This window comes from Kogia breviceps, chromosome 4, assembly GCF_026419965.1.
Source record: "Kogia breviceps isolate mKogBre1 chromosome 4, mKogBre1 haplotype 1, whole genome shotgun sequence".
NCBI lineage: Eukaryota > Metazoa > Chordata > Mammalia > Artiodactyla > Physeteridae > Kogia > Kogia breviceps.
In genome coordinates, this window is record NC_081313.1 from 181646167 (window position 1) to 181669161 (window position 22995).

Here is a 22995-nt window from a genome sequence, read left to right on the forward strand (position 1 = left end):
TGCGGAATCCACTTCTTTATTGCAGGAAGACTATTTGTAGAGCAAATGCTACACAGACCCCACAGCGGGGGGCGGGGGGCACCCACATGCGGGAGGTGAGGGGGCAGGGGCGGGGACAGCAAGCATGGCCTGGCACGGTCCCAGACCCAGCAGTGCCGAGGCAGGACGGGCCAGCAGCTGGGGCAGGCTCTGGCCCCCTCCTGCTGGAGAAACCCCAGGGTCGGGACAGGGCCTGGGGCAGGAGAATCCTGGAGGCAGGCAGAGCCCCGGGGAGATTGTGCTATCAGGGTGTGTCCCTGAGAAAGGGCCGCAGACCCCTGCGCAGCCCCACTTTCTCCGGCACCTTCAAGTGGGAGGGGTCAACACCAGCTGCTGGTGGGCCCTGGACCCGCCACAGGACAGGGGCGTTCCGCTGTGCTCAGACAGGATGCTGCCTTTTCCTCCATGGGCCTGTCCACGTGCCGGGCGGTGACACACACGTGCGCACACACACACACACACACACACACACACTCCCTCCTTCTCACGGCGGGCCCAGTAAATATTTGCGGAGTGAACAGCCATACAAACGCAGAAGGAAAAAAACACACTGCTACCAAGATGGACACAAACAGTCCCTCTTACCCGGGTACAGTCCACGTGGTCATATGACCTCTCTTTTATGGGTGCACACGCGCACGTACGCGCACGTTCACGCACGTGCCGCTTCCTTGCTCCTAATGCCACCGGCGCCGCGAGTGGCCCCAGGGAGAGGCCCGGGAGGCAGGGAGCCGAGGGCAGCTCCGGCCACGGCCAGCAGGCAGCTGAGCCCCTCAGTCCTGAGACCACAGGCAACCGGATGCTGCCCGGGAGCACATGAGCTGGATGTGGATCTGTCCCTGGTCATGTCTTTGGATGAGGCCACAGCCCAGCTGGACTCATGCTGAGGCCACAAATGTGTGCTGTTGCGAGTTGCTGAGTTTGCGTTCATGTGCAGATGCAGATGTTGGGCTGAGAGCCCCCTTAACCACAGAGTGCAGCAGGCGTGGTGCCCCTCGGACAGTCCGGACAAACAGGTCCCCAGATGCTCTCTGCTAAACCCCGTAACCCCCCCCCCAAAACGCAGCTGCACAGTCACACTCTTGCAGGTGCCAAGGCTCACACATCACAGGTGTCTGGTCCTCCCGGCAACCGCATGACCCACCCCTGCGCGCACCCTACGCTGGGATCACCCGACAGACCGTCTCACACACACAGGAGGCCCCCACGCACTCTTAGACGCAAGCCATCCGCCCAGCACACCAAGGGGCCCAATGCGTCATCCCACGGGTGCCCCCCACCCCACCCCAGGCCTACAGGTCACCTTCATACTGTCCGACATGGCCTAACTGGGTCCCGTGAGTGTGGGGTCATCGAGACACTCACGAAAACAGAATCGCACGGTGGTGGTGGGCGCACCCTGACTTCAGGACCCATGCCTTCCTGGGTGCGCCCCCCGCCCCGGGGGGCCCCGTAGGTGGGAGGAATCGGGCTGGGCAGAGCTTTGCGTCCAGCCCCTCAGATCCTGCCAGTGCTGGGTCCACATGCCCGCCTCTGGACAGGGGCCGGCAGCCCCTCACCAGCACCCCAGGTCCCCTGCCCTGGGCTCGGTGGCGACCAACTGTCTGGATCTCTTGTCCTCGATGGTGGGGGTGGAGGTGTCCCGGGACGTGCCCTTGACCAAGCGCGGCACTAGCGAGCTCTTGCCCTCCGTATTCATTCCAGATGGTCCCCTGGAGCTGTGCCACGGCCATCGGCATCGGCCGGTCCCGGGCCTCCCCCGCCTGCACCCCAAGCCCAGGCGGGGCGAGGAGTGAGATTCCGGGCTGGCGGGGCACTGCTGTGAGCCCTGTGGTTATTGCCTGGCAGCCTGAGACCCAGCCCGCAAGGCCCCCCACCGATCCGTAGGGACGGGGGCGAGAGGGGTGGTCTGGGACCTGGGGAGGGGGGCACAGGCCAGAGGTCATGAGGGATGGAAGGGGGAGGGGAGTGTATGTCAAACACCAAGTAGGAGAACAGAAAATCTGAGGTCCATGTGCATTTCAACTCCCTCCTCCCCGGCAAGGTCACAGTGATCTAATGTAGGGGCAGGGTGCAGGTCTGGCTGGGGGCACCCAGGGGGCAGTCAGAGGTGGGAGTCCTGGGAGACACGGAGATGGAGGAAAAACCGGCTTCCTCGGTCCCTATGGGGACAGGCAGGTTCCCCAGTTTTCCCACGTGCAGATCAAGGGGGCCACCTCCAGCGCTTGGCTTTGGCGGGGCCCTTACAGACAGGACGGGGGGGGCGGGGCAAAGAGGGAGGGGTGACGTGACAGAGCTGGGTTGGAGCCCCAGGTCTGCCACAGGCTCCCCCGCCGGAGACGTTGGAGGGAAAGAAGCGGAAGAGATGGTGGGGGGAGGGGAAAGAACGAAGAGGAGGAGAAGGAGAGAGAAGAGGAGGCGGAGAGGGGAGAGCCGGGGGCACAGGACGTGGGGAGAGGCCTGGGGCCAGGACAGTCGGGCGCCGGCGGTGGGCGCTCCGGGCTCACATGAGGACGCATTTGCCCTTGATGCGGTCTGTCCTCTTCTGTTTGCTGGAGCGCTTGCCATCGATGTTCAGGCTCATGTTCCGGCGTGTCTCCAGCGTGAGCAGCTCCTGGAAGAGCTCCTTGACGTTGTAGTTCATCTTGGCCGACGTCTCCATGAAGGCGCACTTCCACTCCCGGGCCACGGCCTGGGCCTCGCGGGTGTCCACCTCCCGCTGGGTCTCGTCGCACTTGTTGCCCACCAGCATGACGGGGATGTCCTCCACGCTGCCCTTGATCTGCACGATGAGCTTGTAGATGGGGCCCAGCTCCTCCAGCGACTGCTTGCTGGTGACCGAGAAGACCAGGATGAAGGCGTGGCCCTTGGAGATGGACAGCCGCTGCATGGCCGGGAACTGGTGGCTGCCCGTGGTGTCGGTGATCTGCAGCGTGCACACGCTCTTGTCGCAGCTGATGACCTGCCGGTAGGTGTCCTCGATGGTGGGGATGTAGGTGTCCCGGAACGTGCCCTTGACGAAGCGCAGCACTAGCGAGCTCTTGCCCACGCCGCCCGCCCCAAACACCACCACCCGGTAGTCATTGCTCTGTTCAGGCATCTTCCACGCGGGGGTGGGGGGCGGGGCCGGGAGGGCTCGCTTCGGCTGCTAGAACCCCAGACCAACCCTGCACAGAGAGGAGTGTCAGACAAGAGCGACCACCCGCTTGGGAGGGGGTGGGAAGGTCGGCTTCTCAGAGGAGCGGCATGTCTCCCGCGTGCCGGTTGATTTGGTTGAATCGGCCACTCTGTCCTGCACACAGGCTCAGAGCCAGACCCTCTGCCTGTCTGCTTCCCCTCAACGAAATCTGGGGCCTAAACTCCTTCCCCGGGGGTGGGGGGTGGCCTCTGGGCTGGAAGAGGCATGGAGATGCCAGCGTGGGCTGCACACCAACTGCTTTCTCCACCTGCGTGCTCCCCCAGCCCCCAGGTGGCACTGGCTTTTCCCCAGCTTTGTGACCTGGGCAAGCTGCCTTGCCACCCTGAGCCTCGGGTTTCTCCTCTGCAAAATAAGTAGAGGGGTGCCTCTCTGCGGCTATCACAGGCTCCCTGCTCTCACCCCAGTGCAGAGGCTCCTCAGCCTCGTGGGAGCTGTGTGGTAGGGCATCTTTAAAATGCAGATTGCAGGGCCTCGGCCCTGGAAACGGTGAATCCTTTGGTTCAGGGCCACAGCCCTGGGAACTTGCATTTTAAAGCTCTCCTCCTCCCCTCATCCCATAACTGTGATCCTGGTGCTGGAGGTCCAAGAATTTGCAAATCATGAAGCGGGTTTCCCACAGCAGCCCAGGCTGTAGATGAGAAAAGTAAAACTTCGCCTAAAGAGAGAAAGCCTCGCTCCCTGAACTCCAAACCCAGACTATGGTCTGGCCTAACCTGGCCTCCCGCTCAGGTCTGATGTGTCCGTAGGAACAGAACTCCCTGCGAGGGGGTCCCCTTCTCCCCTCTCCCCTACCCTGTGCTCACAGAGGTCCAGTGACCTCAGGAGGTCACACTGCAGCGCAATTCCTGAAATGATGGAGGTGGGAGAAGAACCGTGATCTGGGGGTGGGAAGGCAGGAAGCCTGTCTCCAAGCATCTGTGTCCTTAACTTAGAGAAACAGCAGAGACCCCTCCCCTGCCTCCTTCTCAGCCATCTCTGAGGGTCCCTCAACATGGGGCGGGGTCTACAAGGGGATAGAGAAGATATGGCAAGATTGCACCCAGGCCATGCTACTTCCCGCCGGTGTGTGTGTGGTGGGCGGGAGCGGGGGTGGGGGCGGGGAGCAAGACCCAATGGTGTGAAAGACCCTGGCGGTGAAAACCCGGGCAAGTGAATTGATGTGCCGGAGCCTCGAGGTTCTCCTCTGTGAAATGTGAGCAGTCTCGGTGCCCACTCCACGGAGCTGCTGGGAGAAGCAGTGCCATGAGCCGGATAAGGCCCTCGGCCAGGGGCCTGGCACCCAGGGCCCTCGGTAAAGATGGACGGGCATGGTTGTCAATCACAAAGGCCCAGGGTGCAAAGCACTCGGCTGCTCGTGGGCTGGGAAGGCACATTCTCAATGATCGAAAGTACCAGGTTTGTCAGAAAAAGACATACGGAGAAGGTAACAGCCGACACGTACCTCACAAATTACGTGCCAGGCAAACTTGTTGGAGCTTTAGCGGTTCTAACTCGTGGGGGACTGTTTTTAGACATCTTGGTGACATGCATAGCGCTGGAGGGGGGGGTGCTGGCAGGGCTGCCAGCCTGCTCTGCAGTCACTACCCTTTCCTGGGTGGGCACCCCAAGAAGTGAGCTCATCAGCATGCAGCCAGGCACCGCCACAACTGGCCAAGGGACCTGGGGTGGCCGGTGACCGTCCTTTCTGCCACCCCGGACCCAGCCCTTGCCTCGCTCTGGGCGCAGACCCCCTGGCAGTGCTCCAGGCCTGTCAGCAGGGGTGTCCTCCGGGAGGGGCCCACCGGGGCCCGGGATCCCTGACTCAGAGCCCCATTCAATAACCCGCAAACCCAGGCCAGGAACCCACCTGGTGTCATTTGAAAACCACCCGCACCTCCCATGGGCTGGGGTTGGGGGGAGGGGGCTGTGGGCACCAAGGCGCAAAAGGGGGTGGCACGGGCTCAAGGTCACAGCAGAGAGGTGGCAGAGCAGAGCAGGATTTGAACCCGGCCCCGGCTGGCTACACGGCCTGGGGTCCTTCCCCCGTGCAAGGCAGCCCACCCTGAGGCTCCCGGGCCAGGGGAAGCTGCCCGGTCCTGGGTCCCCGGAGCCCACTGCTACTGGGAGGTTGGAGCGACCTCAGGTGCAAGAAAGCAGGCCCCAACCCAGGGGAGGGCCTGGGGGCTCGGGCTGCCTGCCCCGAGGGGGTCTGACATAGGGACTACCTGGCCAGTGAGGGCTTTGAGGAGAGGGCGCTCCCCTGGGCCCGAGGAGGATCTAAGTGGTGGGGGAGGGCCGTCCACCAGAGGAGGGGCTCCTGGATGAGGGCCTCGACTGGGAGAGGGAGCAGGAGGGCTGAACGGGGCGGCGGTGCGGGGAGACGGGCTCGGGGCCCACTCGATCCCTCCAGGAGGGGCCCTGACAGCGGGACCCAGGGGGGCTCCTGTGGGCCGGAGGAGGGGCTGCTGGCTCGGCCGAAAGGCTGCCCGTTCAGTACCGCGGGGGAGGGGCGATGCCGGGAGGGAGCTGTCCAAGGTGGGCGGGGGAGGGCGGCCCGGCCGGGGCCCAGCCGGACCGGGGAGGGGGGTCCGGTGGAGGGCCCGGCCCCGCGGCCGGGAAGGGTGGGGCTCGGACAAAGGAGCGCGCGCGGGGAGAGAACGTGCGGGCCTCGCGGGGGGAACGCAGCGGGCCCCGGCTCCCCGGTTCCCCGCCCCGGCCGCCTACCTGGGCGCTCGTCCCTGCGGCGCCGCCGCGGCTGCTGCTGGTCGTCTCCGTGTCCGCTCGGGCGCCGCCGCCCCCCGCACGCCCGAGCTGCCGCCGCCGCGCCCGCGCCCGTCCCCGCCCGTCCCCGCCCGCCGCCGGGCGCCGCGCTCCGCCCCTCCCCCCGGCCCCGCGCCCCCGGACAAGGTCACCGCCGCGCGCGCAGCCCCGCGCGGGACCCCCATCTGGACCCCCGCCCCGCGACCCCGCCCGACGAACACCGGCTCCTGCCAGGGACGCGGTAGGGGTGGGCTCTGCTTCCCCGGGGAGGAAGCTGGCGGGCGCACCCCACGGCCACCCAGCAGCCGGCCGCTGGGCAAGATGGGGGCAGAGCCGAGGTCACCCAGGAGCAAAGAGAAGGGGCCAGTTGGCAGAACTGCAGACAAGGGGCCTGGGGGAACAGGACGGGACACCCTTGGGCTGGTGGGGGTGAGGGTCCGGGGGTGGGGGCGCATTGATGGAATGTATAATCAATCAATCAATCAATAGATGTATGAGAAGGCAGAGGTGGCCCAAGGGGGCTCGGGGCAATGGGGATGTACCTGGAGACTAGTCTCCATCCTGGGGGACCTGTCCTGGCAGGGTGGGACTTGGTTTGGGTTGGTGCCCCTAAGGGCAGGCCACCAAGGCAGAGATGGCAATTGGGCCCTTGAGCTGGGGGCGGGGGTGGGCTTTTGAAGCTGGGGGTGAACAAAGGGAGCAAAGGAGAATGGACTTGCAGTTTTCTGGTAGGAAAATGTTATCCTCATCAAATAGTTGTCTCTGAGAATAAACGTTTGCCTTTGGGAAGCGTCTGTGCAGTTGACATCTGTGTGTCCACGTGTAAACCAACAGGGTACCATCACCCCTCCCTCCTGAAGACTGGGAGGGTGGAGGCTCATCTCAGAGAAGACTGGGCTTTGGGAAACAGCAACTGAACCAGCCAGGGGTGGCTGTGAGAACGCCCCAGGGCCCAAGCCTGTTAGAAGCAGGCACCCCTCGATGGGTAGGCTGACGCTAAGGGTACCACGAGGAGGGACTTTCTGGGGTCAGAGCAGTCGGAGGGTGAAAGAGGCTCTTTCTAGGGTGGTGAGCTCCCCATCATGAGGTGTGTGAGCAGATGGTCGGCTGGAGCCCAAGGGCTCCTCCGGCTCTCGGCTCCTTGATTTTTGCTGACCCAACTTGTCTGTGGCTCTGGCTGAGCCAGACCCCTTCCTGCTCCCTTGGAGAGGTGGGCATTGCCCCCAAGACCATCTGGTTCCCCCAGAGGCTGGGTCTCTGAGGTTCGTCCTGCTCTGGGGGCTCGAAGGGCCCCATTTCTCCCTGATTCAGCCCCTCCACTGCACCTTCTGGCCTCTAGCACCTGGACCATCCCACCCGCCTCCTTCCTGGCCTCCCAGGACAGCCCTCTCCAGCCCTCCTTCCACCCTGGCCTTCACCGCACAGACTCCCCTGCTCTCATGCCACCGGGCGGCTTCCTTCACTTCCGGGTCAAGGTCCAGTTCTCAGCCTGGCGTTCAAGCTCCTCCCAACCTGACCCAAGCTCCTCTCCAGTTCCCCATCCAACCTCGGCTGCCTGGAACTGTTCCCCGGACACACTCCACTCCTGCCCTGTCCTAGGCCATGTGGGGCACCACAGAAGGTGGCCTGGCCCCAGCCCCACATCTTCACGTGCTCTCAGCGAGCGACAGAGACAGCCCTGCGGATCTCCACGTCCTGGCCAAGTGCTCCTCTGAGCCCCAGTCTCCCCATCTGCGAATGAGGATCACCATTGTCTTTTGCCTCCCAGCGTTGCTGGGAGCGATCGGTGGGACATGACGTCCACCCACCTGGGGCTGCTGGGCACACAGGCGCTCAGAGATGACAGTCCCGCTCCCTCCCGCTCCGACTGCCTGCCTGCTTCCGTCTCTGAGTGACCAGGGGCACTGGGCCGGCCCTCTGCTCCTCCAGGCTGACTCACGCCTAGGAGCATGGGCACGCTCCACTCTGCGGCTGCTATTTATAGCTCCCAGGCCAGGCTCCCGGCCGGATGAGCCAGGAGAGGACAGGCCCCAGAGTCTCCCCCTCGCTCTCCCAGGCACGGGGCTCCACGCCCACCCAAGCACCCCAAACTAGGACGGCAGTCCCCCCTTTCCCGCGGCCGGCCGGGAGAGCCCTGGCCTTCGTGCACCAGTGCAGGAGAGGGTTGTGTTTTACCAGCTCAGAGAACGGGATCGGCTCCCCTGGGGTGGCCCAGCTGGGAAAAGACCAGGCCGGGGCTGGAGCTCAGGTCCATCAGGCTCTGAAGCCACAAGCCAGCCTTTCTGTTGGCCCAGGCTGTCAGGGGGGCCTAGCCCAGGGACGCACATCTGGCCTCTGGCTGTCCTTGATCGGCAGAGGTCCTCTCAAATGTAAAGGGACAGCCACTCACCTGAGAGGTCCCTGCTCCTCGCCTGGCCTTGCAGCCTATGGGCCTCCTGCCAGCTGCTCCAGGTGGGGGCCGCTCTCCAGACCCACAGTGCAGGGAGGAAGGTGGCTGGGTCTCATGCTCTGCTCTTTCTGTGCTCCCGGGATTAATGCAATTATGTGGGCGAAGCTGGGGCTGGGTGCCACGGCCTCTCACCGATGCTGTTTGGCACACAGAGGCTTTTTATTTGTTTTTAACTTTGGTGTCAACATTTAAAAATAAGAAAGTCATTTGTCAAAACACAGTTTGCCTTAAAAAATGAATGGGCTGGTGTCTCGAGCCCAAATTCTACCCACCAGCCCCTGTGGGAGCTGGACCCCAGCCCCTGGTAGAAGGTGCTGGTCCTTCACTGAAGCCACCTGCCTAGCCCCTGGGAGTGGCCTGAGGGGCTCTTCCACATACAGGGCTGTGTTGTCATCAACGCCTCCAAGGAGCTGGGTCACTGGAGCCTAAGCCATCAGCAGGATGAACCCCTGCCACACTTGCATCCTTTAAAAGAGAGCCGGACAGCTTTGATCAGTCAGAGAAAAGGACCACGACATGCAGGGAGACCTCAGGGCCTTTGCACAGGCCACTTCCTCTGCCAGAAAAGCTCTTCACCCATCTTCTGACTCCAGTGAGGCCCTCAGAGATTCCCCCCTGACCACACTGCTAAAATAGTCTTTCTTAAAAAAATAAAATAAAAAAAAATTAAAAAAATAAAATAGTCTTTCTCTCCCTTCGTGGCTCTCCATCCAACTTGCTTATCTTCAGGGCACTTATCACATCTTGTGTCCATCTATCATCTGTCTCCCTTGCTAGAATGTGCGCTGCCTTAGGTTCTAGGACAGTGGGTCTCCCCTGGGGGTGATTCTGCCCCCAGGGGGCCCTGGGCAATGTCTGGGGACATTTGTGGTTGTCATGACGAGGGTGGGCTCTTGACATTGAGTGGGTGGGGGCAGGGAGGCTGCTCCACACCCCAGGGCATCCAGGACGGCCCCCAGAGGATGACCCAGCCCCACATCAGCAGTGCTGGGGGGACCCTGGGGTAGGACAATGGACCTCAAACGTGTCTCCAGACCAGCATCCCCTGGGAGCTTGGTAGAAATGCAAAAGTTGGGAATTCCCTGGCGGCCCAGTGGTTAGGACGCTGGCTTTCACTGCTATGGACCCAGGTTCGATCCCTGGTCGAGGAACTAAGATCCCACAAGCCGTGCAGTGCAGCCAAAAAAAAAAAAAGATAAGAGAAAGAAATGAAAAATCTCTGGCCCTGACCCAGCCAAGACTAGCTCAGCAGGAGGCCCAGCCGGTCCCTCAAAGGAGAGGGCATGTGAACCGTGGCAGCCTTTTCCTTTGCTTTAAACGCAGCACCTCAGCTGTGCCTCCCAGGCATTGAGTGGGGGGGGCTTTAAAGAGCCCACCTGCCCAGCCCGGCTCTCTCCTGCCAGGCTGAGCACACAGCAATCACTTGGACCTTTGGCCAGAACACTGCGGCCTGCCAAGTCAGCTGTTCTTGCCTCAGGAGCTGCAGAGGCCTGGAGGGTGTCAGGGGCGGGGAGGGACGGGGTCTCCCTTCTGCAGCCCAATCTGGCCTCAGCTAACTGACAGCCAGGAGAAGAGTTCTAGGGTCTTCCCAGAACCCCCCCCCCAAGCCCTGCAGCAGCCCCCTTCAGCCCTCAGGAGTCCCAGCCCAGTCCCAGCTTGCAGGAGGCTCTCAAAAGGTCAGGTGGGTCAGTCACTGGCTCGGTATCAAAGCTGACAGACAGCTCAGGGTGGACACGGGCTGGGCCGGGTGGGCCGCATGACCCTCTCTTCCTGGCAAGGCTGAGGGTCCAGAGCTGGTGGTCAGGGCAGGCCTGGAGGCGCCACGTGCAGGGACACAGCATCCCGTCCGATGCCTGTGTTTCGGGACCCAGAAGATGCAGACTGGCTGGGAACCGGCGCGCCCCTCCCCAGCTCCACACTGATAACTTCTCCACCAGAAACGCAAAGGGCAGACAACAGAAGCCGCGACACGCTGTTATTACGCTTGATTCAATCCGCGAGGCCTGGGTGCCGCCTCCTAACTTCCTACTCTTTTGTCTCCAGATCGAGGAGGGGGACCTGGCTGACCACACCCAGCTGTCACGGGCACCGGGAACCCCGGCTCCACTCGGCTCGGGGGCGGCGGGGCCGGTGAGGGTGACGCTGTACCAAGGACCAGAGCTGAGTCCTGGCTCAAGCCTGCTGCTTGCTGAGCCCCCGCGTTGGGTCCCCATAATCGTGCCTGGTCGCAGCCGAGCGGCTAGGGGTGGTCTTGACCCAGCCAGGCACATCCGGATAAAGGTGGTGCCTGGTGTTTTGCGCTGGGAGTTTTGTTTCTTTAAACGGAAAGGCGTCTGTGCTACTTGGGAACGCTCGTGTCCAAGTGAAGGTGGCTGTGCCTGGTTGTCACCAAGCGATACACAGGTCGCCAGCAGGAGTGCGCCCCCCTCTCCTCCATGAGACACGCCCACAGATCTCAAAGCGACACGTCCTCGATGGCGCAAAGTTGCACAGAGATGAGTGAAGGCTTTCGTGGCCGACGTCCAGTTCCATGTCGGGGCTGGTCCAGGGCCCCAGGTGGTGGGTGACCAACCCACAGGCTTCTTCGGCCAAAGCTGTCACCACGCGGCACCTGTCGTGTCAGAGCGGGTGTGGGGGAGATGGAGCCGCTGAGCTGGCCTAGACGAGGAGACCCTGGTCTAGGCTGGACATGGCCGCCATGAGCCGAGGGACCTCAGGAGTGAGGTCGGCCTCTCCGGGGCCCCCATCAGATGGGACGACCATTTTTCTTCTTACCTCGGCTTTCAACTTTGATCCTTGGCCAAAGCAGGGAAAGCTGACCGGAACTGACCAAGTGTCACCATCATCCCTGTGGCCCTGGGAAGCAGACCCCGGGGCTGACCCTGGCCCCTCCAACCACAGCAGACCGGAGGGGTGGCGTTGCGGGTGCTGGCGGGGCAGCTTGTGTCCTCTCCTACGACACACAGCACCCCCCAAACTTCTTGGGGTCCCAGCATCCCTGGGGGGCCTGGAAGCAGTTTTGCTGGGTCTGGCAGGATCCTAGAGAGAGGCCAGAGCCTGGCAGACAGAGGCCGGGCAGGCTGGGGACCCGAGGACGCCGGGGACCGGGGCGGCGGTGTCTGAGGGGCGGGCGGGGTGCCCCGGGGCTTCCCCTCTCACTGGGGTGGCAGAGCCCTTCGTGGTCTGGAAGCTGGCTTAGAGTGAGGGGGGATGATGTGATCCTGAAGGCTCCAGTGCAGGGAAGGTAAGGGGAAATGGAACTGAGGGGTGGAGGGGCGCTTGGTGTCCCCAGGCATCCCTGGAAGCTGACGGCTGGCGGGAGGGCGGGGACCCTGTAGGTAATGGAGGGGAAGGAGTACGGAGCGGGGGAAGCCTGGAGCAGGCTGTTCTGCACCCACGGGGTGGTTTCCTACTGGACTCAGGGGGTCGGGGCCCCCGGGGGCCCCTGCCCAGCCCCGTCCCATGGGCCACAACCTTCGGAAGGCAGGCTCTGGAATCTGGCAACTCCATGACATCCCGCCCACCCGGGGCAAAGGTGGAGTGAAGTAGGGGCAGGGGTCGCCAGCAAGGGTGGGTTTAGGACAAGGTGGAGGTGATGGTCCCACGCCCACAGGGGTCACTTTCCCAGCATGGGGACAGGGTCAGGCCATGCGGGGTTCAGACGTGGGTCCTGGCAAAAGCCAGACAGAAGTTCCTAGAAACGGGCCCAATACTTCCAGCAGCGGTGGGGTGGGCGCCCAATAGAGTGGAAGTGAGGGGCCTTGGACACATGGCCCTGTCCCGAGACCCATATCGACACCGAATGAGGCTGGGGCCGTGGCGGAGGTTGTGTGCTCTCCTGCCCGCGGAGCCGGGCAGGTGGCAGCAGGCCAGCGTCCGGGACGCCCCCTGGACAAGCAAGTAGCTGCTCCTAGAACCCCACCAGGCCGGAGTGGCAGGCTGGAGGCCCCGCCGTGCCCAGGGCCATTGGGCAGAGGGGCCCGTCCTCGCCGGGAAGCTTTGACGGCCCCACTGCCACAGCCCGTCTCCCCAGTGTGGGTCTGGGCAGTGACCGCGAGTGAGAGGAAGGAAATCAGAGGTTCTAGGAAGGAGCCTGGGCCCCATGCCAAGTGGACGAGTGAGAAGACAGGAAGGGTATAAGTAATGGGATGGAGCTGTAGAAGCCGAGGCTGCGCCTCCAGGCTTGGGGGCAGACACAGTTAAGTCCCCCCAGAAGGGCCCTCAGCCCTGGCTCAGCCTGGGAGCAGGAGCCGGTTGCCATGACTACACTAACAGAGCTTGTTGCCACAGAGGGGAGGGTTCGCGCCAGCCCCACGGGGCTGTTAGGCTCCTGCGCTCCCCGAGGGGTGTTCTAGCTTCGTTTGTGTCTGGCCAGGGCGAGCTGAGTCATATGGCCCCTGACCCTGGCCTGAGGGAGTCGTCTGGCTCTGGAGACCCTGTGGCCAAGCCGCCCCAGGCCTGCCCGCACTCTCTGCAGCCCTGGGGCTCTGTTGCCTCAGGGAGCCAAGCAGCTCAGCCTGGCCCGGAACCCCAGCCCCTGGAGAGCAACCTCTCTGGGCAGGGTGGCCGCACAGAAAGCAGGGAAGAACAGGGCAGCTCTGAGATCCCCGGAACCTCTGTCTCCCCAGAAGCACAGCCTCAGGCGGCAGGAATCACAGCCCCATCACCCCCACTAGCCTCGAACGAACAGAGGCTCCTGGCTCGCGGACTCCCTTCAGAAACCCTTCAGGGCATCACGTGACAGCGCCAGGACCCTCTGCTCACCCTGGGGACACGCCGGCCACGTGCTGCAGGGCTCCAGGGAAGGCGTGGGGGGTGGCTCCAGCGTTGGCACTGTAGCCAGGGGTGCGGAGGACAGAGGCTGGCCTCTCCCTCACTCGTCCACAGCCGGCGGTGTTTAGGGGTGGGGAGGGTCTGGGTCTGACCCTACCTGGACGCCCGGGGCCAGCTCCCCTGCGCGTCACCAGACCCCCAGGCCGGCAGATGACAGGGCCACGCAGCTTTGGTGAATACTTTTAAGAGCAGAACCTGTAACAGTAGCAGAGGTGCACCAAGGCTCGGGCTGTAGGGTCTGGGGCTCAGGGCAGTCCCGGGCGGCCCCTCTGTGCGCAGGCGCAGCCCGGGGGGCTGGGCGCGGACCCTCGGGGGAGGCGAGGCGAGGCTCCGGCTGGGTAGGGGCGGGGCAGGCACCCGGCGCGGGAGGGTCACCACTTCAGGAAGACCATGCCCGCCAGGACGGCATAGCCCAGCACCAGGAAGAGGACCTTGAGCAGCCGGTCGCTCTTCTCCTCCAGCTCCTTGGCCAGGATCTCAAAGAAGGTGACGAAGAGGAACGTACCGCCCGCCAGGCCCTGCAGCACCACGGAGGCCACGCTGCTGGGCACGCCCTGGGCACTCTCGATGCCCAGGCCGAGGCTGATGCCCAGAGGGATCATGGCGCTCACGGTGACGGCCAGCTTGGCGGCGTCCGTCAGGGCCATGGCGCTCCTGGCCATGCTGATGCCCAGGGCCACGGCCACCAGCGTCTCGTGAATGGCCACCCCCACGAACAGGCTCAGCACCTTCTCCCCCTCCTCCTGCAGGCCCAGGGCCAGGCCCTCGAAGACCGAGTGGGCCGACAGGGCGAAGACCAGGCTGAGGAGCCGCAACGGGCTGGAGCGCGACAGCTCCTGGACGCTCAGCCCGTGGCTGTGCGTGTGGGGCTCCCCGTAGAGCGCGTGGCCCCGCGAGCCACCCAGGAAGGGGCTCTCGTACTCGGAGTCGCTGCCCACGTCCGAGCTGGCGTTGAACGTCTCCAGGTCGATAAAGGCCGGCCTCTCCTTGCGGAAGGTCAGGACGAGCTGCTCCAGGAAGACGGTCAGGAAGAAGCCCAGCAGCACGGTGGTCTCGGCCAGCGGGTAGTCGGTGCTGATGTGCCCAAGACTCAGGACTTTCTGGAGCTGGAGCAGAGGGCGCGAGAGGGGCAAAGGCGGGGAGGGGTTCGGAGGCGCGAGCGCCGAGACCCCCGCCGCCCCCCACGCAACAGGCTCATCAGACGCCACCTTGCAAGTAGCAGGAATACCCAAATCATACAGGTCTTAAAGAGGGGTGGTGGCTCAGCCTTGATGGATTTGAAAATGAAGGGGCTTCCCTGGTGGCCCAGTGGGTAAGACCGCGCTCCCAATGCAGGGGGCCCGGGTTCAATCCCTGGTCGGGGAACTAGATCCCACATGCGTGCCGCAACTAAGACCCGGCACAGTCAGTAAATAAATAAATATTTAAAAATAAAAACTCTGTTAGAAAGGGACTAGGCCTCACACCATGTCCCCTATGTCAACCAATTTTAAAAGAGTATAGTGGGCTGCATCATGACCCCTAAAAGATATGTCCACCAGGAATCTCAGAATGTGGCCTTATTTGGAAGAAGGGTCTTTGCAGATGTAACTGAGGTGTGACGGGCTGAACTGCGTCTCCCCAACGAAAGGAAATTTCTATGTAAAAGTCTCCCAACCCCTAGTGCCTCAAAACTAACCATATTTGGAGACAGGGTTTTTAAACAGGTGATTCAGTTAAAAGGAGGCTGTGAGGGTGGACTTAATCCACTAGGACTGCTGTCCTTACAGGAAGAGGAAGAGCCATCATGTGAAGAGACAGCAAGAGGTGGCCATCTACAAAGCAAGGAGAGAGGCCTCAGGAGGACCAAACCCTGCCAGCACCTTGGTCTCAGACTTGCGGCCTCCAGCCCTGGGAGAGAATAAGTGTCTGCTGTTTAAGCCCCCCATCTCTGGTCTTCTGTTATGGCCACCCCAGGAAACTCAGTCATAAGATAAGGATCTTGAGATGACATCATCCTGGATAAGGATGATGTCCTTAATCCAATGACAGGTGTCCTTCCGAGACAGAAGAGAGACACACAGGGAGAGGCCATGTGACAACGGAGGCACAGCTGGGGTGATGGAGCCACAAGGTAAGGGACCAAGGACCGCAGACGATCCCCACAAGCTGGGAGGGACACGGGATAGACCCTCTCTCACGGTCGGAGGACCCAGCCCACTGACACCTTGGTCTTGGACTTCTGGCCTCCAGACTGGGATATGAGCCAGGGCTTCTGGCCCTGAGGCCTGTACGGGGCTGGCTTCCACACAACCCAGAGGCTGTTCCCAGAGCTCCCACCATTGCAGCCCCCTGGTGAATGTGCTGAGAAGGAGCATGAGGCTCGCTGGCCCCCCCAGCCATCCTCGTCAGATCCTCGAGTCAGCAATGTCCCATAGAACGTTCCGGATGCTGGAAACGTCCTCTACCTGTGCTGTGTGATGTGGACGCCGCTAGCCTCGCGTGGCCCACGAGGACTTGAAATGTGGCTGGTGCGGCTGAGGACTGGCACGCGGAAGTATGTTTGACTTCAACTGACTGAAACCTGCCCAGCCGGAACGGTGAGCGGCAGCCACACCAGACTGTGAGGCAGACGCTGGCTGAGGCTGGCAGGCGGCCAGGAGAGGCCTGGCTCACTGCGGCGTGGGGAGCCTGGGGCAGGGGCACGGCCCACGAGTGGTTTGGGGAGGACCGTGAGAGGGCCCCGAGCACTGAAGGGGGATGGGGAGGGGCAAGGTCATTGCAGCAGTCCAGGCCGGAGGGGTGGCACTGCGTGGCACTGCGGGAACGTGGGAAACGGCAGGGGGGAGGGGGGAGGTGCAGAGGGTGCCAGAGAGGACTCTGAGCTCCTCCTCACTGACGCCAAGTGCACAAGTTTCCCACGCTGTGTAACAGAGGAACGCAAGCTTAGCAGCATAAAACACCTCCCAGCCCTCAACATCAGGAGTCCAGGCACAGGATGGGGCTCGTGGATAAAGCAAATGGCACAGTGTGGCCAGGGACTGAGGATGGCTCCCAACCAATAGCCAGGGAGACACTGGGTCCTCAGTCTGACAGCCAGGAAGGAACTGAACCTGCCTTACAACCACACTGGCTCAGAGGCCACTCCATCCCCAGCCAAACCTCGAGATGAGACCACAGCCCACCGGATACCTTCATTGCAGCCTCATGAGAGCCAGCAGCAGAGGACCCAGCCAAGTGGTGCCCAGACTGCTGACCCAAAGACACTGTGTAGGAATAAACACGTGTTGTTTTAAGATGCTAAGTTTGTTATACTTTGTTACGCAGCAGTAGCTAACTGATACAGGAGTTGAAGAGAGGCCACAATTGCCAGCCTGAGGACAAAGTGCATGTGTCCGGGGCAGGTGGTCTGGTCAAGTAATGGCTGATGAGCTCACCAGCTGGGAACCCTAGGTCTAGTTCAAACCCCTTGTTTACCAGATAAGACCCAGAGAAGAGACGCAACCAACTCATGGTCACACAGCAAATTCATTTTCTACTTCCCATCACCCTTATAGTGTCAAGGCCTTGACCTTGGTTTCAAGGTTGAAAAGCACCAGAGATGGGGAGGGGCAAGATAAGGGTAGGGGATTAAGAAGTACAAACTATTATGTGCAAAATAAATAAGCTACGATGATATACTGTACAGCACAGGGAATATGGCCAATAGTTTATAATAACTATAAATGGAGTATGACCTTTAAAAATTGTGAATCACTATGTTGCACACCTGTAACTTATACAATATTGTACATCAACTATATCTCAATTAGGGAACTCCTTGGCTGTCCAGTGGTTAGGACTCTGTGCTTTCACTGCTGAGGGCCCGGGTTCAGTCTGCAGTCAGAGAACTAAGATCCTGCAAGTCATGCAGCACAGCCAAAAAAGAAAAAGAAAAAAAACACAACAACTATATCTCAATTACAAAAACAAAATAAAAGGAAAGAAAAAACAAAAGGCACCAGAGACGATTGGCCATAAGGTGCCAAGGGCTGCTGCTACCACCCCAGGGAGCCTTACCTTTTCCCTCACGGCCGGCAGTAAAGCATTGAAGCATGTGGCCAAAAAGACCCCGCCTCCAAAGGTGTTGCAGAGTGAGAGGATCTTTTTCGAACGATGGGCCTTCTCAAAATCTGTCTCGATGATCTTCACGGGGAGCAGGGAGCCCAGCAGCATGAAGAAGAACACGCCCACCATGCAAAGGATTTTGGCTACCAACAACTTCACCATGGCGGCGGCCCGGGCTGCTCCGGTCACCGGTCACTGCAGGGCCAAATCATGTGTGGGCGCACACTCCCCTCCCACGACGCACTACGGGGCCCAGCCACGCAGCCAGGGGCTCATGCCTCAGTCCAGCCGCTGTGAATGTCAGAGGCAACCGCGTCAGCCGTTGGATTGGTTATCTGACCAGCTAGAGCAACCAAGCCCATCACCCCCAGTACTTCACCCCATTCCAGGCCTAGCACACGTCCCTGTCTCCTGCAGAAAATTCTCCACGGCTGCACTGTCCCACACGGCAGTCGCCAGCCGGGTGTGTCTGTGTAAGTTAATTAAAATTAAATAAAATGTAGGCAATTCCCTGGCGGTCCAGTGGTTAGGACTCCGCGCTTCCACTGCGGGGGGGGGGCACGGGTTCGATCCCTGCTTGGGGAACTAAGATCCTGTATGTGGCGCGGCCAAAGAAATTTATTTTAATTTAAAAAAAAATTATAGAAAATGTAGAATTCAGCTCCTCAGTTGCGCTACCCACATTTCAAGTGTTCCATAGCCACTTGAGTCTAGCAGCTGCCGTACTGGACAGCACAGACAGAGAACATTTCCATTGTTGCAGAATGTTCTGGGTCCCACTGTCCTTACATAAAATCCTAAAGGCTTGGGCTTCCCTGGTGGCGCAGTGGTTGAGAGTCCGCCTGCCGATGCAGGGGACACGGGTTCGTGCCCTGGTCCGGGAGGATCCCGCATGCCGCGGAGCGGCTGGGCCCGTGAGCCATGGCCGCTGCGCCTGCGCGTCCGGAGCCTGTGCTCCGCAGCGGGAGAGGCCGCGACAGTGAGAGGCCCGCATACCGCAAAAAAAAAAAAAAAAAAAAAAATCCAAAGGCTTTACCCTAAAGCAAAGGCTCTGCACCATCAGCTCGGGCTCCATCTCCCCTCACTGGCCTCTGTGGTCCCTGACGGTGGCAAGCCCGTTCCCATCTCAGGGCCTTTGCACCGGTTGTTCTCTTGGCCTGGACCACTTCTCTCCCCTGACCTTCCAATGATGCTTGTCTTTCAGGCCCTCAGAAGGGCCTCCCCCTGCCCTCAATGGCATCCCTTGTACCCACCGCAAGGCCTGGTGCAGAACAGATGCTCAGTAACCGCTGGCTGAACAAACGGATGAGCTGAAGCATGTGGATCTCTTTACGGGGACTCAATGAGCCAAAGTAAAGCAGATCTCGCCCTAGATAGACCCGAAAATGTTACCATTAGAATGAGGGACCGCGGCTGCTCCCCCGTCCTTGGGCTTTCTCCCCAACCTCCCAGTTCTCACTGCCCGCGTCCCCATGTCAGCTCAGATGCCACCAGTGGAGAGGGGTTTCCTACCCCGTCCCCTGGCATCATTGGTGCTACAGGGAACTACATAATTTAAAGTCCCTGAACGTCATCACTCGCCCTGGGCTGAGACTTCCACGGGAGCAGGGAGTGTGTCTTTCTCAGCCCAGAGCCAGGTACAGTAGGCGCCCAATAAATACCTGCCGAGTGTAGGGATGCCCCAGTCTGTGGCGTGGGGGTGAGGGTGTCCCGGACGCCCTCAAACCGGGGGCTGATGGGGCTGGGCAGCGGGGACGGGTTCATTCATTCATCCTTTCACTCAGCACTTATTGAGCGCCTTCTGTGTGTCCCGAGCTGCACTGGGCACCCCGCTCGAGAGGGGACAAGTCGCGCTCCGCTGGGGGAGCCAGACTCAAATCACACAGATCGCCAGTAAAGGCGGGGCCTCGGCTAACGGGCAGCAGAGCCCGCCAGGCCCCGGGCCGCCCCGGCCCCCAGCCCCCAGCCCCGCCCCGGCCCACACGTACCTCCGCCAGGTCCTCGCCTGCCGCCGGAGCCGCCCGCCGTTCAACCGCCGCGCCGTGTCGGCCCCACTGCAGCACTCCCGGTCTAGCCCCGGCTCGGCGCGCAACTGCCCACGCCCCGCCCACGCCCCTGTCCATTGGCCGCCCCAAGCGCAGCGGGTCAAGTTCTCCACGCTATTGGCTGTTATGGCTGCCACTCACCCCGCGACTCCACCTTTCCTACCGTCAAGGGAAAGTAGTTTCCTCCCACTGAGCGGCGGGTACAGCCACCGGGCGGCTCCGGCGGGAAACTCGGACCCTAGGGGAAAGGTTCCGTCAGCGTCCGGCTTCCAGAGCTGTCCAGGGGTTCCTGGTGCTGAATCCCGTTCGGATCGAGGTTTGGCCATTGTCAGAAAACGATTTGCTATGGGTGACTGTCTCTCTCGGAGCGTCCTAGCTGCTGATGCCCTTCCCGTCGGTTTAAGATGCAGATTTATCCGTTCAACATCTATGCCTCCTATGTACCAGGACCTTTTCTGGGAGAACATCTGTCAACAAAACAAGGACCTCTCCCCTTTTGGAGCTTACGTTCTAGGAGAAGACAGAAAATAATCAACAAACATAAGTAAGAAGGTGACAAGCGCTCTGGAATAATAGAGCTCAGTAAGGGTTATCAGAGTGCTGGGAGCTGGCTTGGGATGAACACACACACACTACTATACATAAGATAGATAACCAATAAGGACCTACTGTAGAGCACAGGGAACTCTACTCAATATTCTGTGATAACCTATATGAGAAAAGAATCTTAAAAAGGATGAATATATGTATATGTATAACTGAATCACTTCTCTGTACACCTGAAATTAACACAACATTGTAAATCAACTATACTCCAATAAAATTAAAATATATATATATATTTTTAAAACTGCTGAGTGGTGGATTGCTATCTTAGGGTGTTTTTTTTTTTAAGGATGTGTACCTGGGTCAAATGGATTTTTTTTTTTCTGTACGCGGGCCTCTCACTGCTGTGGCCTCTCCCGTTGCGGAGCACAGACTCCGGATGCGCAGGCTCAGCGGCCATGGCTCACGGGCCCAGCCGCTCCGAGTCATGTGGGATCTTCCCGGACCGGGGCACGAATCCGTATCCCCTGCATCGGCAGGCAGACTCTCAACCACTGCGCCAACAGGGAAGTCCCAAGGAGACTTTTTTTTTTTTTTAAATGGCTTGGGGCTTCCCTGGTGGCGCAGTAGTTGAGAATCCTCCTGCCGATGCAGGGGACACGGGTTGGTGCCCCGGTCCGGGAAGATCCCACGTGCCGCGGAGCGGCTGGGCCCGTGAGCCATGGCCGCTGAGCCTGCGCGTCCGGAGCCTGTGCTCCGCAATGGGAGAGGCCACATCGGTGAGAGGCCCGCGTACCGCAAAAAAAAAAAAAAAAAAAAGGTTTAATCCACTGCCCCATAAAAGCAACCAGACTTATGAAAGAGAGGACTGTATTCATTTGTTAACCAAAATCTTATTGTCAGCCTACCATGAGCCAGGCATGGGGAAAGTTGCTAAGAATAAAGTGGTGAATGATACAATGTGGATGAACCTGGAAGACATCAGGCTAAGTGAAATAAGACAGTCACAGAAGGATAAATACTGTGTAATCCCACTTATAGGAGGTCCTAGATTAGTCACATCCATAGAGACAGGACGTAGATGGTGGGGGCCGGGGGCTGGGGGAGGGGCTGGGGAGTCAGTGTTTCCTGGGAACAGAGTTTCGGTTTGGGAAGATGAGAAAGTTCTGGAGATGGATGATGGGGATGGTTGCACAACAATGTGAATATACTTAATGCCACTGAACTGTACACTTAAAAATGGTTCAAATGGTAAATTTAATGTTATGTATATCTCATCACAATTTTTGCAAATTTTAATTAAATGGAGTGAAAAAGCCCATGCCCTCACAGTTCACAGTCTAGTGGGAGAGACAAGTATTAATGAAATAATAGCATATTATTAGGCAGACTTCTCAGATGGTTCCAAATGATCCCAACATCCTAGGATTCATGTCCTCGTATAATCCTCTCTGCTTGAGCCTGGGCTGCACCCAGCGACTTGATTCCAACAAATAGGATATTGTCAAGTGATAGGATGTCATTTCCATGATTAGGTTTCAGAAGACTGACTGCTGTCTTCCCAGACAACTCTCTCTATTATTGCCTTTTTGCTTTCGTGCTTTGGTAAAGCAAGCTGAGAATGCTGAAGATGTCCACATTGCAAGAAAGTGAGGGTGACCTCCAACCAACAGCTGAGACCTTTGGCACAAGAGCCTACAAGGAAGTAAATGCTGCCAGTGACCACGAGTGATCTTGGAGGGGGATCCTGCTCCCATTGGGCATTCAGAGGACGGGTGCCCAGTGGACACTTTGATTGCAGCCTCTGAGGGATCCTGAAGCTGAGGACTCAGCTCAGTGAACCTGGATTCCTGACCCACAGACACTATGAGATAATAAGCATTGTTATCATAAGCCACTAAGTTTGGGGGGAATTTGTTATGCAGCACAAGATAACCAATACAGGGACTTCCTTGCTGGTCCAAGGGTTAAGACTTTGTCTTCCAGTGCATGGGGTACAGGTTCAATCCCTGGTTGGGGAGCTAAGATCCCACATGCCAGAAGCAATATTGTAACAAATTCAATAAAGACTTTAAAAATGGTCCACATTTTTTAAAAGATAACCAATACATATATATAAAGGGAAAACTGTAGGTTGTACTAAATGTCATGAAGAAAAAAAAAGAGAGAGAGAGAGAGAGAGAGACAGTTCTGTGTTAGTCAAATAAAGAGCAGTGAGAAGTAAGGGGTGAAGAGAGGATGTTTGATGCCAAAGTAGAAAGGAGCTTGTGATACTGGAGGAACTGGAAAGCCAGGCTGCCTGAATATTGGTGAGTGACAAGGACAGTCCCAGAGACCATTTTAAGGCATCTGAATTGCCCCATCGATGCCATGGGAGTCAATGATGAAAACTCATTGAAGAGTTTTAAGAAGGTGCAGGTTGTGATTCAACCGATGTTTTAAGGGTTATTCTGAGTCCTGTGTAAAGAAAGGATTGTAAGGGAGAGAGAATGAAGGCAGGAAGTCCAGTTGGGTCATTTGAGCAAGACCTGATGCTAGTTTAGGTGTAGGTGGGAGGTGGAAGGGAGTGGATGAATTTGAAAAATATCTTGGGTGAATTGACAGGACTTGGTCCTGGTTTGTCTGTGGGCCGTAGGAGTAGGAGGTGTCGGGAATGACTTCTAGTTTTCTAGTTTGAGCAACTAGATGGATCCTGGTGTTATTCACTAAAATAGGAAAGACTGGAGGAGGCACAGACATTAGAGGAGTCAAGAGGCTAAGTCTGGCTTTGCAGAGGTTAAGTATGAGATGCCTGTGTGTTCTTAATGTTTAATGTCACTTTCTGCCTGCACAGAGCTTGCTTCATTATAAGCATGCAATATATGGTAGCTATTTTTTAAACTGAAGTATAGTTGATTTACAATGTTGTGTTAGTTTCTGCTGTACAACAAAGTGACTCAGTTATACGTACACATATAACCACTCTTTTTTAGATTCTACTCCCATATAGGTCATTACAGAGTACTGAGTCGAGTTCCCTGTGCTATACAGTAGGTTCTTATTAGTTACAGTGTTGTGTT

The 22995-nt window shown here is 59.1% G+C and overlaps 2 protein-coding genes across 3 annotated transcripts; both read right to left on the minus strand.

Moving 5' to 3' along the window:
* On the minus strand, nt 1-6041 carry DIRAS1 (DIRAS family GTPase 1). 2 transcript variants are annotated; one of them, XM_067033222.1, is made up of 2 exons: nt 5942-6041; nt 1-3206 (listed from the first exon to the last, which is right to left on the minus strand). In XM_067033222.1, the coding sequence occupies exon 2, from the start codon at nt 3137-3139 to the stop codon at nt 2543-2545; it is 597 nt and encodes a 198-aa protein (XP_066889323.1). In that variant the 5' UTR covers nt 3140-3206; nt 5942-6041; the 3' UTR covers nt 1-2542. The 2 variants fall into 2 exon arrangements, with proteins under 2 accessions (XP_066889323.1, XP_066889324.1); XM_067033223.1 differs by having other exon boundaries at nt 1-3866; nt 5942-6020.
* Nucleotides 6042-10377: 4336 nt separating this feature from the next.
* Nucleotides 10378-19456, minus strand: SLC39A3 (solute carrier family 39 member 3). Its single transcript, XM_067033221.1, has 4 exons — nt 19334-19456; nt 18599-18714; nt 17298-17636; nt 10378-14365 (listed from the first exon to the last, which is right to left on the minus strand). The coding sequence occupies exons 3-4, from the start codon at nt 17505-17507 to the stop codon at nt 13631-13633; spliced, it is 945 nt and encodes a 314-aa protein (XP_066889322.1). The 5' UTR covers nt 17508-17636; nt 18599-18714; nt 19334-19456; the 3' UTR covers nt 10378-13630.
* Nucleotides 19457-22995: the final 3539 nt, after the last annotated feature.